The sequence below is a fragment of the Ptychodera flava genome, chromosome 21, assembly GCF_041260155.1.
Source record: "Ptychodera flava strain L36383 chromosome 21, AS_Pfla_20210202, whole genome shotgun sequence".
Taxonomy (NCBI): Eukaryota; Metazoa; Hemichordata; class Enteropneusta; family Ptychoderidae; genus Ptychodera; species Ptychodera flava.
The window spans coordinates 11,702,020-11,721,436 of record NC_091948.1 but is presented as its reverse complement, the minus strand read 5'-3'; the positions used below and the strand labels follow the sequence as shown (position 1 = coordinate 11,721,436).

The following is a 19,417-nucleotide window of genomic DNA, read 5'->3' as shown; positions in this document are numbered from 1 at the left end:
CCCCCGTCAATTTTAAAATTATTAATCTGATTAGATTAATGAAAAAATACAATGTAGCCATTGTATGACATCAAGATGTGGCGATGGAATTAAGCAACACTACGACATAACTTCGCACTATGGACACTCTCTGTAACTTTTGGATGATATTTTTTTATAATCTTGCTCTGTGTAGTAAAGTCTAGCTTCTTTCTCTACTTCCAAAAGAATCCCGAAATATTCAGTATATTAATGGTAAACATTGTCTTCGTACGTGGTACGGCCAGTGCTGTTGTTGGCAAATTATTCATATACGGACTTGAATGCAATTTGGACATTAACAACGGTACACATATTGCTTTCCGATACGAAAACACTCTTCTATGGTTTATAAAACTTCTATAAATACTTATCGAAATTCTGTAGCAGTTCTTAGAGTTTGGTCTCATTTTCTATAGAATTCTATAGAAAAATTGTATTCTTTAGAACTCCATGGAGCTCTCTAGAGAATTTCGTAAGGGCTTGTTGAGAAGCTGAACACTTCGCACTACATGATGCTGCTTGAAGTTGATCAATAAACTGAAGCTGAACACAGAACACAAAAATACTGAAAACTCCGGTTACGGAGAGAGGAGCCTTAAACTGTGTAACTTGCTTGTCACCTGTTAAAATTGGGTTTATGTTATAGCGTAATGAGTGTGTCTGTTATTCAGTCTAGTCTTCATAGTAGCTTGATTTCCATGTTGTGCACTGTCGACTAGATCTCGTCACTTTACAGTTCTTTTTCAATGTAACTGTCATCACTTTTTTCATTACTTTCTTAAGATCTTTCCTCAGTTTCACCAACTACTGCTATCGCTGTATCTTTTATATAATGTACCCCCTCAAATTGTGTATTGTAAATTTTGCCCTCTTACATAAAAAAATTTTGTATAACCGCTGATTTCCACCTCCCCTCCACCAAAAACAATATAGGCACCCTTATCTGTCTGCTGATCTCATATGCGTCTGCTCTGTTCTTTCTATGTCTATATGTCTCGTCTGTCTATTCATCGTCTTCGGTCTGTCTGTCTGCCTGCCATACATTATGTTACAGTTCATCGCGATTTCAAGCCTCTATTGACGTCAGTTCATGAAGCAGTCAAGACGGCTACTGACACCGGATATCGTCATATTGACACAGCCCTTTCGTACAACGTGGCGACTGTAGTTGGATCTTTTGTGAAGGACAAAATACAAGAAAAACTACCCAGACCGTGTAATCTCAATTCAGATCAGTCGGAGCACGTTTGCTACCATGACTACACCCTTCACGGTGGTAAAAACATGATCGGCTGGCGAATATGCGAATATATAAATGTTTGGAGCACAAATTTCGTCCAGACGTTCGTAATTGTGATTTAATCACAGTTGAGGGTTTTATCGTGTCAGTAATTTTTTGTTGACCAAAAAATTTCTGGCTTTTTCTGCACGCATACATATTTTGGGCTCTTCGGTTCGACTATTCATTTTATCATGGTTTTGGTGAGGTTTTAGGATAGATGAGGAATTACTAAACAGCAAGGTGGTTTATTGTGGTATTTGAAGTTATTCCATCTTAGAAATCATGTCCAGGATATTGGTGATGGCAGTTCGGTTCCGTGGAAGACCTGCAGAAGCCCCTGCCAGACAGCGCCCGAGGCATCGCTGTGTTCACGTTCTACGTCTCGCTTGTGATCTGTCCTTTAGACAATCTGAAACTATGAGCTACGGCCAATAGTTGCCGATTTAACATTTTTTACATTTATGATACGAAAGGTCTGCACGAAATACATTCTATGGTCGGGTCAGGTTTAGCTGGGCTTGCACGAAATACATTCTTTACATTTAATACATTTAATACATTTTTTACATTTTTTACACGAAAGGTCTGCACGAAATACATTCTTTACATTTAATACATTTTTTACATTTATGTCACGAAAGGTCTGAACGAAATACATTCTTTGGTCGGGTCGGGTCTAGCTGGGCTTGCACGAAATACATTACATTTAATACATTTAATACATTTTTTACATTTATGTCACGAAAGGTCTGCACGAAATCCATTTTTAAGTAGGCCTGGTCGGGTCTAGCTGGGATTGCACGAAATACATATTTTCATTTAAGACATTTAATACATTTTTTACATTTTTTACAAGAAAGGTCTGCACGAAATACATTCTTTACATTTAATACTTTTTCACATTTTTTACACGAAAGGTCTGCACGAAATACATTCTTTACATTTAATACATTTTTTACATTTCTTACACGAAAGGTCTGCACGAAATACATTTTATGATCAGGACCGGGTCTAGATGGGCTTGCACGAAATACATTCTTTACATTTAATACATTTTTACATTTTTTACACGAAAGGTCTGCACGAAATACATACTTTACATTTAACACATTTTCACATTTATGTCACGAAAGGTCTGCACGAAATACATTCTTTACATTTAATACATTTTTTACATTTTTCACACGAAAGGTCTGCACGAAATACATTCTTTACATTTAATACATTTTTTACATTTTTTTACACGAAAGGTCTGCACGAAATACATTTTTTACATTTAATACATTTTTTACATTTCTTACACGAAATGTCTGCACGAAATACATTTTATGATCGGGACCGTGTCTAGATCGGCTTGCACGAAATACATGCTTTACATTTAATACATTTTTTAAATTTATGGCACGAAAGGTCTGCACGAAATACATTCTTTGGTCGGGTCGGGTCTAACTGGGCTTGCATGAATTGCACGAAAGGTCTGCACGAAATACATTCTTTACATTCAATGCATTTTTACATTTATGGCACGAAAGGTCTGCACGAAATACATTCTTTGGTCGGGTCGGGTCTAACTGGGCTTGCATGAATTGCACGAAAGGTCTGCACGAAATACATTCTTTACATTTAATACATTCTTTACATTTAATACATTTTTTACATTTTTACACGAAAGGTCTGCACGAAATACACTCTTTACATTTAATACATTTTTTACATTTATAGCACGAAAGGTCTGCGCGAAATACATTCTTTACATTGAATACATTTTTTACATGAAAGGTCTGCACGAAGTACATTCTTTACATTTCATACATTTATTTTTCTACATTTTTTACACGAAGGTCTGCACGAAATACATTCTTTACATTTAATACATTTTTTACATTTTTTACACGAAAGGTCTGCACGAAATACATTTTATGATCGGGGCCGTCTATAGTCTAGATGGGCTTGCACAAAATACGTTCTTTACATTTTATACATTTTTTACATTTATGTCACGAAAGGTCTACACGAAATTAATTCTTTACATTAATGCATTTTTTACATTTATGGCACGAAAGGTCTGCACGAAATACATTCTTTGGTCGGGTCGGGTCTAACTGGGCTTGCATGAATTGCACGAAAGGTCTGCACGAAATACATTCTTTACATTTAATACATTTTTTACTTTTTTACACGAAAGGTCTGCACAAATACATACTTTACATTTAATACATTTTTTACATTTTTTTACACGAAAGGTCTGCACGAAATACATTTCATGATCAGGACCAGGTCTAGATGGGCTTGCACGAAATACATTCTTTACATTTAGTACATTTAATACATTTTTTACATATTTTACATGAAAGGTCTGCACGAAATACATTCTTTACATTTAATACATTTTTTACATTTATGTCACGAAAGGTCTACACGAAATACATAGCTGGGCTTGCACGAAATACATTATTTACATTTAATACATTTAATACATTTTTACATTTATGTCACGAAAGGTCTGCACGAAATACATTTTTTGGTCGGGTCGGGTCTAGCTGGGCTTGCACGAAATACATTCTTTACATTTAATACATTTAATACATTTTTTACATATATTGCACGAAAGGTCTGCACGAAATACATTCTTTACATTTATACATTTTTTACATTTTTTTTCACGAAAGGTCTGCACGAAATGCATTTTATGATCGGACCGGGTCTAGATGGGCTTGCACGAAATACATTCTTTACATTTAATACATTTTTTACATTTTTTGCACGAAAGGTCTGCACAAAATACATACTTTACATTTAATACATTTTTTACATTTTTTACACGAAAGGTCTGCACGAAATACATTTTATGATCAGGACCAGGTCTAGATGGGCTTGCACGAAATACATTCTTTACATTTAATACATTTAATACATTTTTTATATTTTTTACACGAAAGGTCTGCACGAAATACATTTTATGATCGGGACCGTGTCTAGATGGGCTTGCACGAAATACATTCAATACATTTACATTTAATACATTCTTTACAATTTATACACTTTTACATGTTTGACATTGATGACATGAACGTTCTGCATGAAATACATCATAAGCTCGGGGCAGGTTGTAGATGTGGCTTGTAAAAGTTCAAAATGGGCGAAAACTGTCCTAGCACAACGTACATTACCACTGAGCGACGCTTAGAACAAGTTTGACACAACAAAGTGTTACATAATCTATTGTTATTCAGCACCCATTCACACCTATGGCCATGTCGAAGTCCAGATAGTTAAACCAAGGCCCCTGTAACGTGTCCTTACGTGCGGACATTTTTACGACAAATGTATTAAGGTGAAGTACTACGAATTACGTCAAATTAAGTTGTGGTGTCATTTTCTTGAAACTTTGCACAAATATTCTTGGAAGTTGTGCAAGTGCAAAAATGAAATAAAAAATGGGGTCACACGCTCGTTTCCATGGAAACGGACGTTAAAATGGCGTCGTTAGAAATAAGTAAAATGATATAATTCACTTAAACTAAAGAAAGCAATTATAAAACGCTTAGCAAATGAGTTAATTTTAATAAATACCAAGACTTAAGATCCATATCTATCGAATGTATAGTTTTCATGATGTTTGTGAAGAAATTTTAACATAAGTATCGATTACAAAATGACGATATCGAAATTATATCACTACATAATTTTCGAACTTTCTTCCTGTCGCTTTGAATGGTGTCATTTTGACCAAATTTGGCGAATAAACTCCTGACATAATACCATTTAGTTTACACTTTTAATAAAAGGGTGTCACCACGCTACTTTTTACAATATCTCCAGGTGAATGGGTAATTTGCGCCATATAAATGGGAGAGAAATGTTAATTTTCGCTCATATTGAATAAAAACCAGCTTCCTAGGGGGTCAAAATATGACAAGGTTATAGGTCACATGTATTTCTAAGACACTGGGTCAAAAAATTTGGTAAAAGCGCAATTTCAACAATGACAGGTGATGTTAAATACATGCGCTACAAAATAACCCATTTGCGGCAGGCTGGAGTTAAATCTGCGCAGAAACGTTCTAAAGCGTGTGCGCGTCCGAATTCGTCGCCCTTTACCTTAATTGTACAGAATGTATTTCAGGCAAGGCCCGCCTAAACTCACGATAAGGTCGGACCGACCGTCCCAAGCAAGTCCTGATATTTGTGCTGACATGTTATGAAATAATTTTTTTACTATAACCCAAACGAGATTCGATCCCCAACACACTCACGGCACATCGCCTCACACAAAACCAGTCGGCTACCGTTTCCAACCCCCAAAAAAGCATTTAATGTAAAGAATGTATTAAATGTAAAGAATGTATTAAATGTAAAGAATGTATTTCCTGCAAGCACAGCTAGACCCGACCCGACCTTAGAATGTATTTCGTGCAGACCTTTCATGTTATAAATGTAAAAAATGTATTAAATGAAAAAATGCATTTCGTGCAAGACAGGCTCAAACTCCCGATGATGTCCGATAACTCCCGAGAAGGCCCGAGAGTTCGGTGTATTTCGTACGGACATTTGTTGAAAAATGTATTAAATGTAAAAAATGTGCAGACCTTTAATGTAATAAATGTAAAAAATGTATTAAATGTAAAGTATGTATTTCATGCAAGCCAAGCAGACCCAGCTAGACCCCACCTTTCGTGTAATAAATGTTAAAAATGTATTAAATGTAAAGAATGTATTTAGTGCAGACCTTTCATGTAAAAATGTATTAAATGTAAAGAATGTTTTTTGTGCAAACCTTTCTTGACATAAATGTAAAAAATGTATTAAATGTATTAAATGTAAAGAATGTATTTCGTGCAGACCTTTCATGTAAGAATGTATTAAATGTAAAGAATGTATTTCGTGCATGTATAAATGTAAAAATGTAAAACCTGCAAAATTCTTGACTACTGGCCATGGATGGAAACTATTCACAGTTAACCTGACTCACTGAAACTATGTATGTGTCAGGTTCGAGCTCTCGTCGAAGTAAAAAAAGTTAGTTACTGTTTTTACGACGTACCGTGTGAGTGACTCACTGCCATATTATTCATTCATTTAGCCGTGTTCACATACGTGACATTGGCATAATGTCAAATTTGAAGTACACTCTGTGGCCCTGTTGCCGTATGCCTGCGATTCTCGGCACCTGTTTACAATGACATTAAGCGTGCCATCCACTGCATCGTAAATTGAATTTTTGTTTAGTACCTCGCTTTCAGTCTTTCATTTCCTTTCAACACAAATGATCGACAAAATTATGACCTTATGACAGTAGTTAGTTTGAACTCTCTGAGTAAATCTATTTTCGATTATTTTTCATGATATTTTCGCTTGCGCTGTTATAATAAAATATTTAGACCAGTGCGTTTCATTACAACGTGCATCTACCGTTTGAACATTCAAGGCCAGTCTCAACAAATGGTCCAACTATATCATAGGATGACAGTTGCACCTAAACGAGACCCTACATTCTGCAATCTCACGCCTGCGCCCTGCAGGTACACCGCGAATCAATATGTCAAATAGGTATATTTTCCTACATAAAATGCAATTATTCTTGCACGACAATACATCCATGCTAACGATGACAGTAATACACGTTTTGCGCAACTTACTTTTCCATATGTTATAAGTTTGGAGATACCAAGAATTTCACCTGAAGGCTATATTGTGTGGTTTCACTACCTTTCCAAATGATGTTTCAAGCAACCACGAGTTTAAATTCTAGATTTACAGACAACTTTGCATTATTTAAATGAACTGCGGAAATTCCAAGAACTGTTGATTTTGATAAGAATAAATTTTAACATTATAGCGTGGTTACCTCTCTTTTTTCAAATGTCGACGATAGACAGAAATTACTGGTAATGTTCGGAGTTGAGTGTTTTAGGCAATGAGTATACAGTTTGTGTGATTAGTATTTTGGCGGAAAATCTAATCCAGGTTATACGACTTTAGTGACTGTAAGTCGAGCAGGCCAGGTTTTTAAGTCGAAATGTCAGTTTCTTTGCCAATAGGTTCTGGAAAGTAAAATGTTTAGGGCAATCAAACCGTTCATGTGAGGAAACGGATTGGCCGTATCGCCCTTATTCTATGTTCATCATTGTCATGGCCTACAGAGGCCCTGCTACCGCTATAGTTTCTTTTCAGCAATGTGATACTTTGATTGGATTAAAAGGAAATATATCACACCAGTGCTCGTGTTTTTTTTCTCTTTCGTGTTCAGGGAAATCTTGGACTTTGCGAACTCTGTCACCGCATCGAACGTTGCATTCTAATCGAGAGCAGATGCATTTGGAGAGCTAAGCAACGCTCCAAGATTCTTTGGTGAAGTGATAAGGTAGATTAGTGACTAGATTATCTAATGTATGTTCCGGGGACAAGGGAACTATACACCTCTTTTTGCACATTACAGTGAAATTGATCGAAGAAATATTTTAGAAGAAGATGAAAGATGATGGTAACGTCATCGTGTTTCGATCACAATACGTGTGTCATAATAACTCGGATATTGGATAGACTCTTCATTACCCAGATTATATTTCAATCAACAACTATATGTCTTTAATATTGCTAATGGGTAGTGTGGCCCTGCAGGACGGTTCAACGACTTCAAATCCTCACAGAGGCAATTGCTTCAAAAATCCAGTCTGTGTATGCGTGACGCATTTGCTCTCAACATATCAAAACCAATTCATAAATAAATACATACTTAAGTTGAATTTTCTTTCGAGGACTCTTTTCTATGTTTGCAATCAAATATGGTGCCAAGGCGTTTTGAGTGACGATTAAGTCACGTTGAGGGGAGATGTTATTCTACCGCATATTTACATGATCATGATGCATCGATTATATAAGTGTATGAGTTGGCTAAGCAACATCCCTTATGCATATCCAAAATTAAAAAAAAAACGCGGTTGTACCGAAACTGGTGACTGCGGCCAAAGCCGCTACATATAAAAGAAGGGACGTAACCAAGGTTTATTTGGCAAATCTTGTAGTGATTGGAAAGCCCCAAAACTTCAGAATTATGAACGTGCATCAAACGAAGGGTTCGCATCGCATTTCTTATCTGTGGGAAGCGACAAGAGTCATCAAAGAGAAAGTCACGCAGCCGCAGGCAGGACGATCCCCCCTTTAACGGAAGCTTTATTGGACTTGTTAGGCTCGTATAAGGTGGGACATTTTACAAACTGTTGATCTTCAGAGTTAACTTTTCTACATAAGTTGTGAACTGAACTAACATGAGGGCGATATTCCTTTGAGATACGGATAAGACTTATTACAGTTCACAGTCTTCCTTCGGGGAATAGTCGGTGAGGGGTCGTCGGGATACAGAAACAGAGTACAGGCTCCAGTCCTCAAAATGACGCCGTTTATTTCTCGTACAAACATGTTACATACTGTCAGGTGTTATCCCTTCTCCCAAGGTGCTTGTGTTGGTAAAGGCACCTCCTATATACAATCTGTACAGTGGTTATTTACATACAATTACCATCTCATCATTAGTGTCCCTCTCTGGCAATGACGTATTTAGGGTCAAGGTTCATATCAACGGCCAACACCATAAACACCAGTACAATTATTTACTTGTTTGATTTCTCACGGCCCATATCGGTAGTGTACATAGTTCACAATTCTGAACCTGATCATTGAACTTTATGCAGAATTGACGTCAAAGTGAACAACCTCTGTAACAGACTTAGTGTCATCATCATCTGTGGCTCCTGCTTCAAAAGCACCGATGTCCTTGGATGGTGACTCACGCTTGCGATCCTTTTCTTGATCAGGCTTAAAAATAAATATGGACACTCATCTCAATATAAGGAATCATATGATACATGCTTATTCCCATCATTTTCATTTTAAGGAGGTGTTTCTCAAAAAAAGAGTTCTGAGACATATCATATGCATAGTGGCTGCTGTTTTAAAGTAGTTCACGCCTCGAAATAAAAACACTTAAGCTTTTCCCCAAATTTTCCTCGATGAAATTCTAAACAATTCCTTTTGGAAATCAAGATCAGGGGTCACAGTATAAAATTTGGTACTACAGAAGCAAATTACCCAATATTTACTGACACTTAGTCTTGAAATTCAAAATGGCCTCATCCTTGTGTTAACTCTATGGTGAAAATACAGTTTTTGATTATCACTAATACAGTATACACCGGTGAAAACTTTGTTTACTCCATGAGGTTCAAAATGAGACCCCTCAAGTCGTAGACCAAATTTGTACTGAGAAAGTTAGAGAGTCCTTATATCCGTCTTCAAGGTATTTTCCACTTACACACACTAATTATCTTTATACTGACCTTGCCATTGGATTCATGTCGACTTGATAGTTTGACCATGAATTTTGAAAGTGCTGTCTACAATACTTCCTCCTCATTTTTCGCCGGTTTGCATACATGTGGCCATGGCCCCTTCCTGGAACGTGAGGGCGACTACGGTTGAATTTTCAGTGTCATTCGAAAGGGATCAAGCCCCGTTAGCCGTTTCGTTTTGCATTTTGCTTACCAAAAATTATCATCCAATCTTCATGGAGATGTTATGAATTCCTCTCATTAAGCCATATTATCATTGAAAATGTGACCTTTTTATTTCTTGGTCATGAATTTGAGGGATTCAATTCAGGCGTTTGACACACGTATATATGTGGCAGCCATGCTTGAGTTGAAACTCGTAAATTATTTAGTTGTTATTACGTTGTACGTTGATTGTTAATATTTTAAAATGTTCTGTGATCATGCTTTTGTCAGTAGTTTTGCATAAGTTGCATTTGATTTCAAACCATCTTATTAAGAAACCAAAAATATACAGCTAATGGGGTTTTAAAATAATTTACTCATGTAAGCTGGTATCTAGAATCAACAGGACTAGATATATGTTTGAATTGATCTTGCTCGGCTCTTGCACATAAATTTGGCGGTCGTTCTTTTTGTATTTAACGACTTCTAAACATAGGAAAGTATAGTTGACACTAAATGCTTACTTTCTTACTAATTGGTACAGAGAATAGTCGTAATGATACTTACATCTAATAGAATTACTGCAATTACTTGTATGTAATTAATTAATTAATTCAATAATTTAATTCAATAATTTGTATATTCCATAGTCATATTACCGTCAGGCGAACACTTCTTGACATACCTGACAAAATGTTAGATATGCATGAAATGTTTGTTATATTTATACCTTGTGAGATTGCCTTTGCACTTGCATGTGAATTGTCACTGATTTGCATATTTTGCCAAATTTTGAACAGTTAGTATAAGCGCTCTATAGGTACAATATCAAACAACATGTATGTATTGTTATGTAGGTCATTTCCTCCGTCCATGACTTTAGTTTAATTTGTCCAGAACATTCTGAAGGTCATTTAAGACCATTCTCCTCCTTGACCTTGAATTCAATTAGTCATGTTTAGAACTTCTGGAAGTTCATGATTACTACTAAGGAGATTTTTTAGAAAAGTAATAAGCATATCCATAGAAATTCGAGATTGTTCTGATATCTTATATAATCATTTTAGTATAATAAATACCTGTATGGTACAGATTTTAGGCTGTCATTTGGGATAGTGTCACTGACGTGTTTACTTCAAGACTATTTTGGACCTTCACGTTCACGCTGGATTTATTCTGTGGATTTTGCACAGACCAACCTAAAGCCTGCACGCCTACGGACTTCTCACTCATCAGTCTTTCTGACTCAGTTCTTGAGCTTTGTGAGGTCCCAGTGGAGATAAGTAGCTTGTAAACTTTTACAGCGTGTACTTTATTACTTAATTTAGTGATTAAAATACACCTGTGACTTCAACTTTGTTCTGACATAATAGTATATATATACACACAATATCAAACAATATATATATATATATATATATATATATATATATATATATATATATATATATATATATATATATATATATATATATATATATATATATATATATATATATATATATATATATATAAAATACAAAATACCTTCCGAAAATGGAGATAGATGTAGTTCTTGTCGTTGATTAAACCAAGCACTGTTGCACCTATCTTGAAAGTGTCTGGATGTTTTTCCAACATGTGGCACATATCTATCATAAACTGTTAATCTTGAAGTCATACATTTAACTCGAAGTCATGGCAGAAAGTGGTTACGTTTTTAGACAATAATGTCATCGATACACTGTAATATCATTCACCTGAGAGTTGCGAGCCCATAATACCGTCCAAAATGTTTATATGATAAGACACGAATTTCATATTGGTGACCTATAACACCTGTGACTAAAGGTTAGCAAGAATGAATCAAAAGTTTTCTAGGGATAAGCATAATACCTTTTATCGCTAAAATATTTTCAAGGAATTTCTTTTCAGAATTTTTCTTCTGAGCCCATCTATTCTTCAGCTCCACTGAAAGTATTTGTCAACGCATTCACTGCCTTGGTAACACGAAAGTTTGTATATCATCAAAGATCACCTTGAAATGGACAAACTCTATGGCCACGTGTCATCTTCAAAGGTTAAATAGGTGCCGCGGTCTTTCATCATTTGAAGGATTTTTGCCTTAAAACAAAAGGTATATTATATTCTATGAACATGCATTTTATGTTAATAGGACAGGTTACTAATTGTTGGGTTAACAAGAAAACAAAGCTCAATGTTCTGAAGACCCGTGTCAAGAGTTGATACACTATAATATCATTCGCATGAGAGATATGCGTCTGTTTGAACTCATGTTACACCGTCTTAAAAACATAGATGATAAGAAAGGAATTCATATACAAGGAACGACCTAGAATTGACCAAGAACGAGATAATGTAATACCTTCAAGAACCAATGTATTCTTTGAGTCAGAACCATTTTCGCGGAATCTCCACGATATTACTTGTGTGGACATTTCCAGTGTGGATAGTATTGTGAAATAAGTTGGCTCTGAGTAACTAAACTTGTAAATATTCATGAACTCTGTGTAACTTTTATGCTCTTGAACTTTGACTCTTTTCTAATGACATGCACAAAATTTGCATGCTCATTTAGATCATTTGCATAAGTCCAAATCTTTTCTAATTTCTTGTCTAGTTTTTTCTCTATTTTTATTGTAAATACGATAAAGATGGTTTTGTCACAATACAAGAAAACAAACTATACAACTGGATATGAGATTGGAACTCCTGGAAGTAGAAATATTTGACTCTGCCGATTCTCAAAGATGTCAACTGCACAAAGATTTTTGTCTGTGCCAAACAAGACAGTTTACTAACTGTAATGTATAGGAGTTCTTTCTAAGTGAATTAAAGTTGTTGCTGCATTATCAACTTTCGTCACGTGATTAACTACGCTGCCCTCAACTGCTGACCTGTGATGCTGCCGAAACTTAACTGACTTCCCAACATCTGAGCTTTTCACTGGCTTGATGAGTTGGTCCCCTCTCGCCAATAACCAAGGCTTGAGCAGATGATACCTATGATTCTGCGTACAACTTGGATGCTGAAGGTGACTTCTTAGGGGTTGCTTTGTCCTTTGTGGAAGGAAAGTTGTGTGATGTCTGTCTATCAGTTGCTTCGGCAGCCATGACATACCGTTCAAGGAGTTCTCTGAGTTTACATACTGTCCATTTCTCTTTAGACCCCTTTTGCAGCTCGAGCTGGAACAGTACCTCTTTGGGAAGTTTAGACGTGATGATAGAAACAAAAATGTCCTGATTAACATCCTGTCCAATGGCCTCTAAACTTCTTAAGTGTTTTTCGATACCATCGTATAGCGTTCGTAGACTGCCTGCTTGATTTGCAGATACTGGCAGGCTGATCAATTTCGAGTAGTGTGCATTAATTACAGTTTGATTATCTCCAAACCTCTCACAAAGAATTCTCACGGCCACATCATAGTTCTCATTTCAAGGGGTCATACCTGATATAGCGTTCAGTGCATCACCATGAAGTTTACTCCTCAGGTAGTTGAACTTCTCTATTCGTGACAGATAATAGCTCTCAATCACAAGTTTAGTGAAGTGGTAAAGATGATAAAGGGCTACTTCGTTGCCATGGAAGACTCATAAATTCTGAACTTTCTGAAGGTGCTCTTTGCCCAAAACTGCTCGCTACGAGGGACCACTTCACTAAACTTGTGATTGAGAGCTATCATCAAAAGCTTCTTCATTCAGGAACTTCACAGACATTGGCTCAGACTCGCCACGAGTACTGGATCCCTCAAGGTCGCTCACAAGTGAGAAGAATCCTCCATGACTGTAGAGTTTGTCGACGAGCTGAAGGCGGTCCATATAAGATGCCGGCTATGGCACCATTGCCAAGGAAGAGAGTGACTCAATCACCGCCGTTTACATATACTGGACTTGACTACTTTGGACCTTTGTTCATCAAAGAAACTTCGGGTACAAAGAAAGTTTGGATCTGCTTGTACACTTGTTTAGCTGTGCGAGCAATTCATCTTGAACTGATAAAGGACATGTCAGCAGAACAATTTCTCCTGTGTTTACGGAGATTTATTGCTCGCCGTGGAACCCCTGAGCAAATAATTTCTGACAACGCTCCTCAGTTCAAACTAGCAAAGTCTGTCTTGGACAAAGTATGGATGAATGTCATCATGGACCGTGGTGTCAGAAAGTATATGAGTGATCAAGGTATCAAGTGGCAATTCATCGTTGAACTTGCTCCGTGGATGGGAGGATTTTATGAGAGACTTGTTGGATGTGTTAAGAAGTGCCTACGGAAAGCCATAGGAAAAGCATGTCTCACGTACGACCAACTTCATACATTAATGATTGAAGCTGAAGCTGTTGTGAACACCCGCCCACTTGTTTACGTAGATGATGATATCAACTCATCAATAACCTTGACTCCAGCAGATTTCCTGACTCTTAATCCGAAGACTGGAATGCCCGATGCTGAGCCTGACTCTGATGATCCTGACCTAGAGTACAAACCCAGAATTTCATCTGCTGAGAAACTCTTACAAACCTGGAAGAAAGGTCAACGACTTCTCAACGGATTCTGGAACAGGTGGAGAGATAGTTACATACTCAATTTGAGAGAGAGAAGCCAGAGACATTTAAGTGCACCAAGAATTCAAGCTCCTTCTCAACCAAAGACTGGCGATGTTGTGATTGTCAAGGACAATTACTACGTGGATCATGGAACTTGGGGAAAGTTCATGATCTGATTCAAAGTAGAGATGGAGAATGTCATAGAAAAGCTGTTAGTAGTGTCTACAAAGCGAGAAGCACTGCAGTCTATTTCCTCAATCTTCAAATATCAACTGATGTGCTTCAGTGATGCCTCTACTCGTGCTTATTCGACAGCTGTCTACTTGCGTCACCTGAAAGGGGAATCATGTCAGGTCAATCTACTGTTCTCCAAGACCCGTCTTGCACCTATGAAGAAAATAAGTGTACCAAGACTTGAATTACTTGCCGTACTCATTGGTGTACGGGCCCTCAACTTTGTAGAGAAGGAACTTTCACTTCCGATTACAAACAAAATGTTGTGGACAGACTCTCAGTGCGTGCTAAAATGGATGACAAGTAAGAAGCCTCTTACTGTGTTTGTGGAAAACAGACTGAAGGAAATTAAATCCAACTCTTGCATCCAATTTCGATATGTTGACACTAAGGATAACCCTGCTGACATAGCGACAAGAGGAATATCCTATGATGAACTTGAAAATTCGGTAAAATGGTGGCATGGTCCGAATTGGTTGTGTAATCCTGAAGACACTTGGCCAACTTGGAATGTATCTGAAGTCAACAAAGAACTGTTGCAAACTATCAAATCAGAAGAAACAACAAGAATACTATATGAAACAGGTCTGTTGTCTGGGGAAGACTGCAGCTCAACTAGCCCCTTTGGCATCGATGACAAGAAATTCTCATCACTGATAAAGCTACTTAGGGTTACTGCTATGGCTAGTCGATTCATAAAGAAACTAAGGAGACAGCATTCTGAAGAAGGCTCCTTAACTGTAAAGGAAATCACACAGGCAAAACTTCTTAGGGAACTTCATGTACAGAGAAGAAACTTTCCTGACGTTTTGGAAGCCATAAAATAGAAAACACCATTTTCGATGAATTTCTTTTCTGTCCTTTCTGAAGTTCTTACATTTACAGTTCAGGTACAGATATTGGGCCGTTCCAAATAATGAATTGTCCGCAAAATAGAAAAAAAATGAGCTCGTAATCCCATAAAAATATTTTTCTGAAACCCTAGATATTGGTAGATGGTATGATTTGTACTTTATCACAATTATTTGCATAAGGGTAAGTTAGCATGAAATTTAAAAAGCCTCTGAAGATAGCTTTTCATGTTCCCCTGCATGGTCAAACGCTGTAGTGTTTCGGTTCCAAACATAGCTGATTTTAACCTATATTATCAATCTTGTAAACTCTATCTATATTTTGCTTGAGGTTCTAGATCGTTTTTTGTGACATAACAATTTTCAGACTGGTGATAGATCCCCGGTGTACCACCTTTGACAGTCTGTAACAAAACGACTTGGACAGAAAAAAGAAATTCGATACACACTTCTCGAGTTCATTTAATTGTCAAAAGAACAAATTTCGAATGGTAACAGCGCAGCGTTTGTACAAGGAAAGAAGGTAAAAACCGAGTTTTTGTGATTTCCTGCCACTTTATCCTTATGTAAACAATGGTTACAAAATACAAATCACTGTGCAGCATTTTGCCAACGCCCAGGCTTTCAGAAAATATATACTTTAATAGGTATACGAGCTTAGCTGTTTGTAAATAATCCATTTTGAAGGGCCTCTTACTGTTTGTCCTGGCACGTTAAAAGCATTGCCTCTTTCTTTAACTTCCTTAGAAATGTTTCAGAATGCCTCAGCAGCACGAAGATTTACTCATTACTGAAGGTGACCATGAAAATAAGCAAGCCCCATTTTCATGTGTCATGTTTCATAGTAGGTTCCTTGATTTTTCATCGTTTGAACGACTTTTGTCTGAAAAGGGGAGGCCGACAATATTGCATTTTAGATCTTCTCTATTCTCGTCTTCTCCAGTGATGCAACTATATATCAATCTTGTAATCCGTCCTGGCAGCTGCGACAGGTTCTATTGCTCTTGTGTGGCGTCGATATCGTGTGTAAGTGCTTGCCCAGTCTCTTGCTCTTTAGGTGTACATACTTACCGCCGCTTCCACTGCTTTTGATGTCAGCCATCTTGTTTTATGGCATCAACATCAAAATATGTTCAAAGCTATCGTTTAGATGACCAAACTTACGGATTCCATTTCAGCAGCTATCGTTTCCCTACCCAAGCTATCCTGCACAGTGTCAAGGCTGTCATTTTCATTCAAAACCTACACTTTCTTAGGTAGGCCCTACCCCTGACGTTGGTCTCCAGTCCCTTACTCTTCGGATGTACATGGGTCTCAGGTCTCTTGCATGCCTTGCGTTTCGAGTATACAAGCTTTGCTATGGAGGTTCTATGGTTTTCGGATCCACAACGGCAAGTAGTATCGAGATACTCAACCGCCGATGTATGCGCACTGCTATCCTCTGGCCGCCGCTCTGGCTGCCTCTCATGGGACCCTGGTTGAAGAAACCATTTGTAATTTTCTGGTAGTAGAAGCCATTCGCAGAAAGCCAAGCCCGGCGTGCCGCTTTCATCGACTCGCATATCCACGATGTCCTGAACATATACAGCAGCTACGAAATAGTGCTATTGTAGCCTATAGACTTCACGAAGCTGCAAAGGGAAATCCTGTAGATGGACAAAAGTGTAGGACCGCTTCGCATCTTTTGCACCCATCGAGAGCCTATATTCTTCATCGATAGGAATAGGTCACGGCGAGCCTGTAGCATAGCTCAGAAATCGTCGAGAGTTTCACCCCTGGTGTCCCGTTCAAGCCTCCTGAAGAACATGGGAGGGAGCAGGATCGAAAGAGTAGCCTTCTCTCCTTGCTGGATCTTTTTGTATCATGCATCCGATCCAATAGCTTCTTCTAGCCTCTCGGAATCCCTGCTTGCCCGTTCATATCTCCTTGTTGGCCGAAGGTGGAATATTGCTTCTTCATGGCATGGTTCTTCTCTCGACAAATGTGTTCCTACAAATACATCTTTGCTTTCTAATTTCGCTGATTGAGTGTTCCAACCTGTTCGCATTTTGCTGGGGTCTTATTTATTGGTTGAACGTCTGGAATGGGGAGAGTGCTTTAGGCTGGTGGCAGTCATAGGTTGGTGGTGAAGGGTATAAGTTAAGACCTCGGAAAATCCTGAAATGGTGTTGGGGCCCTTCTGGGTGGAATGGAGGCTTAGAAAGGGGCTGTTCTCACGGTAACCCCAGAACCAGTAAACCTTATACTACGGTGTGCTTTAGATAATCCCGAGAGTGAAAGCTGCTGAAGATAATTGCACAAATGTTCCCAGACGAAGAAAACTACGATGATCAATTATTTTCATTTATGATTGAGTAGAATCGAGACAGCTATGTCGTGTTTTGCATTATCATATGTACAAACCAGGTTTGGCATCTCTTAGAAAATATGGTATTATCCTCTGGTCATTCTGCATCACAGCAGCCCGAGTTTATGTCATCAATTTTGGTGTGTGGGAATTATTTTGCGTCAATCTTCGATGTGTTGGTCAATCATGTAAACAAACAACATGGTGGCCTATGTTTCTCCTACGGTCAAAATTTGTGTAAGATGCGAACATTTCATAAAATTAGTCACATTATTTAGATATGACAAAATTCTCCACTTGGCAAATTTTTAGTCCTCGTGTTTAAATGTTGTTGCCGATATGCCATAGGGGTTCGTATCCAGACCCCTCAATCGCATGAATTTTCGACGCAGGAGAGTATACTTTCACCCTGTAGACATTTTTCACTGCACCACCTGGAGTAACGTGCCGTGTCCAGGCCGCATGCAGAGCCTCTAAAAGTTATGTCATGAAATCTATACTTTCCGGATTTTCCGAGGCCGAATCGATGTTAGTGTTTGTTCTCGAAAAATAACGTAACTTTGTCTAAGGTAAATTTCTAGGTTCATGCTGTCTTTAAAACAATGAATAACTTTGCGAAAGGTACGTGTAGCCTGAGAAATTGTCTGCTTTTGCTCCGTACACGAATGTGAGCGCCTGTTCCTTGCTTACGCGACTGACGGCCAGAAATGTTTGACAACTTGTTCACTGCATATTTATATTATTCCAAAAGTAGTTCAAAAGTTTAAACGTTGAATCGTCAAGAAAAACTCCTTTTATTTTGCGAAACAATAACGAATTCTTGGCTTGTGCTGTGATGAGTATATTTTCACTAGTACTTCTCTTAGTTCAGCTCGGAAAATAGTCGTGACGTAATGACCGTGTCACCATGAGTCGGGGACAGAGTGGTGACACGCTCATTATGTCACTCGTACATGTATTTGCCTTTGCCGAATGGACAAAAATACTGGGGAATACTATCTAATTATTCTACTTCGGAAACGTACTATTCCATTTCGAAAACGTAATCTGACTGTCGTCCTACTTCAATATATTGACTAACTTTTAAGCCTGTATTTTTAAGTTTATCGTCACAATCCCTGCAGGCTGGGGAAAGGGGCAATCAAACACTCTCAAAAGATCACCTATTTTGGGGATAAAACCGTCTTTAGAAACACTATCATGCATTACTATAGCTATTTCTAGCTCCTTTATGTATTGCTGCCTACTCAAGATTTTTCAGTAAACTTTCTAAATGACAGAGGGGGATTTTAAAAAAAATGCCCCGGTGACTGGATTGCCAGCTTTATAGAGATTCAGTTCCTCAAAGCATGTTTTACCCTTTCGGCAGATAACCTGGGTCCCTGCAACAAGCCCTCGAGTCCTTTCTAAATAAAAAATAAGTGTCCTAGATCTTCTCGAAGGATGTAGATAAAAGTAATCGGCTTATTTTGAATTTGATGTATCGTCAAATGAAACGCTTCTCGAGCGAGGGAACTAATGCGATCATGTCTATGAACAGGGTATTGCAGGCACTTTTCGTCTAGGAGTTGTGATCAATAAACGTCATGTATTAAACTTTTTTCATTATTCAAGCCTTACATGTATCGGATGTGTGCCTATTACTTTAC

General features: G+C 37.7%; 1 protein-coding gene across 1 annotated transcript; it reads left to right on the top strand.

Annotated features, from left to right (window-relative positions):
* The first annotated feature begins 13,618 nt into the window (after positions 1-13,618).
* On the top strand, positions 13,619-14,512 carry LOC139122201 (uncharacterized). The gene has a single exon (XM_070687622.1). It carries the CDS (start codon positions 13,619-13,621, stop codon positions 14,510-14,512), a length of 894 nt encoding a protein of 297 aa, XP_070543723.1.
* The last annotated feature ends 4,905 nt before the right edge of the window (positions 14,513-19,417 follow it).

Excerpts from the sequence above, each read along its gene's own strand:
- LOC139122201 (XM_070687622.1), top strand. The coding sequence starts at position 13,619 with ATGCCGGCTATGGCACCATTGCCAAGGAAGAGAGTGACTCAATCACCG.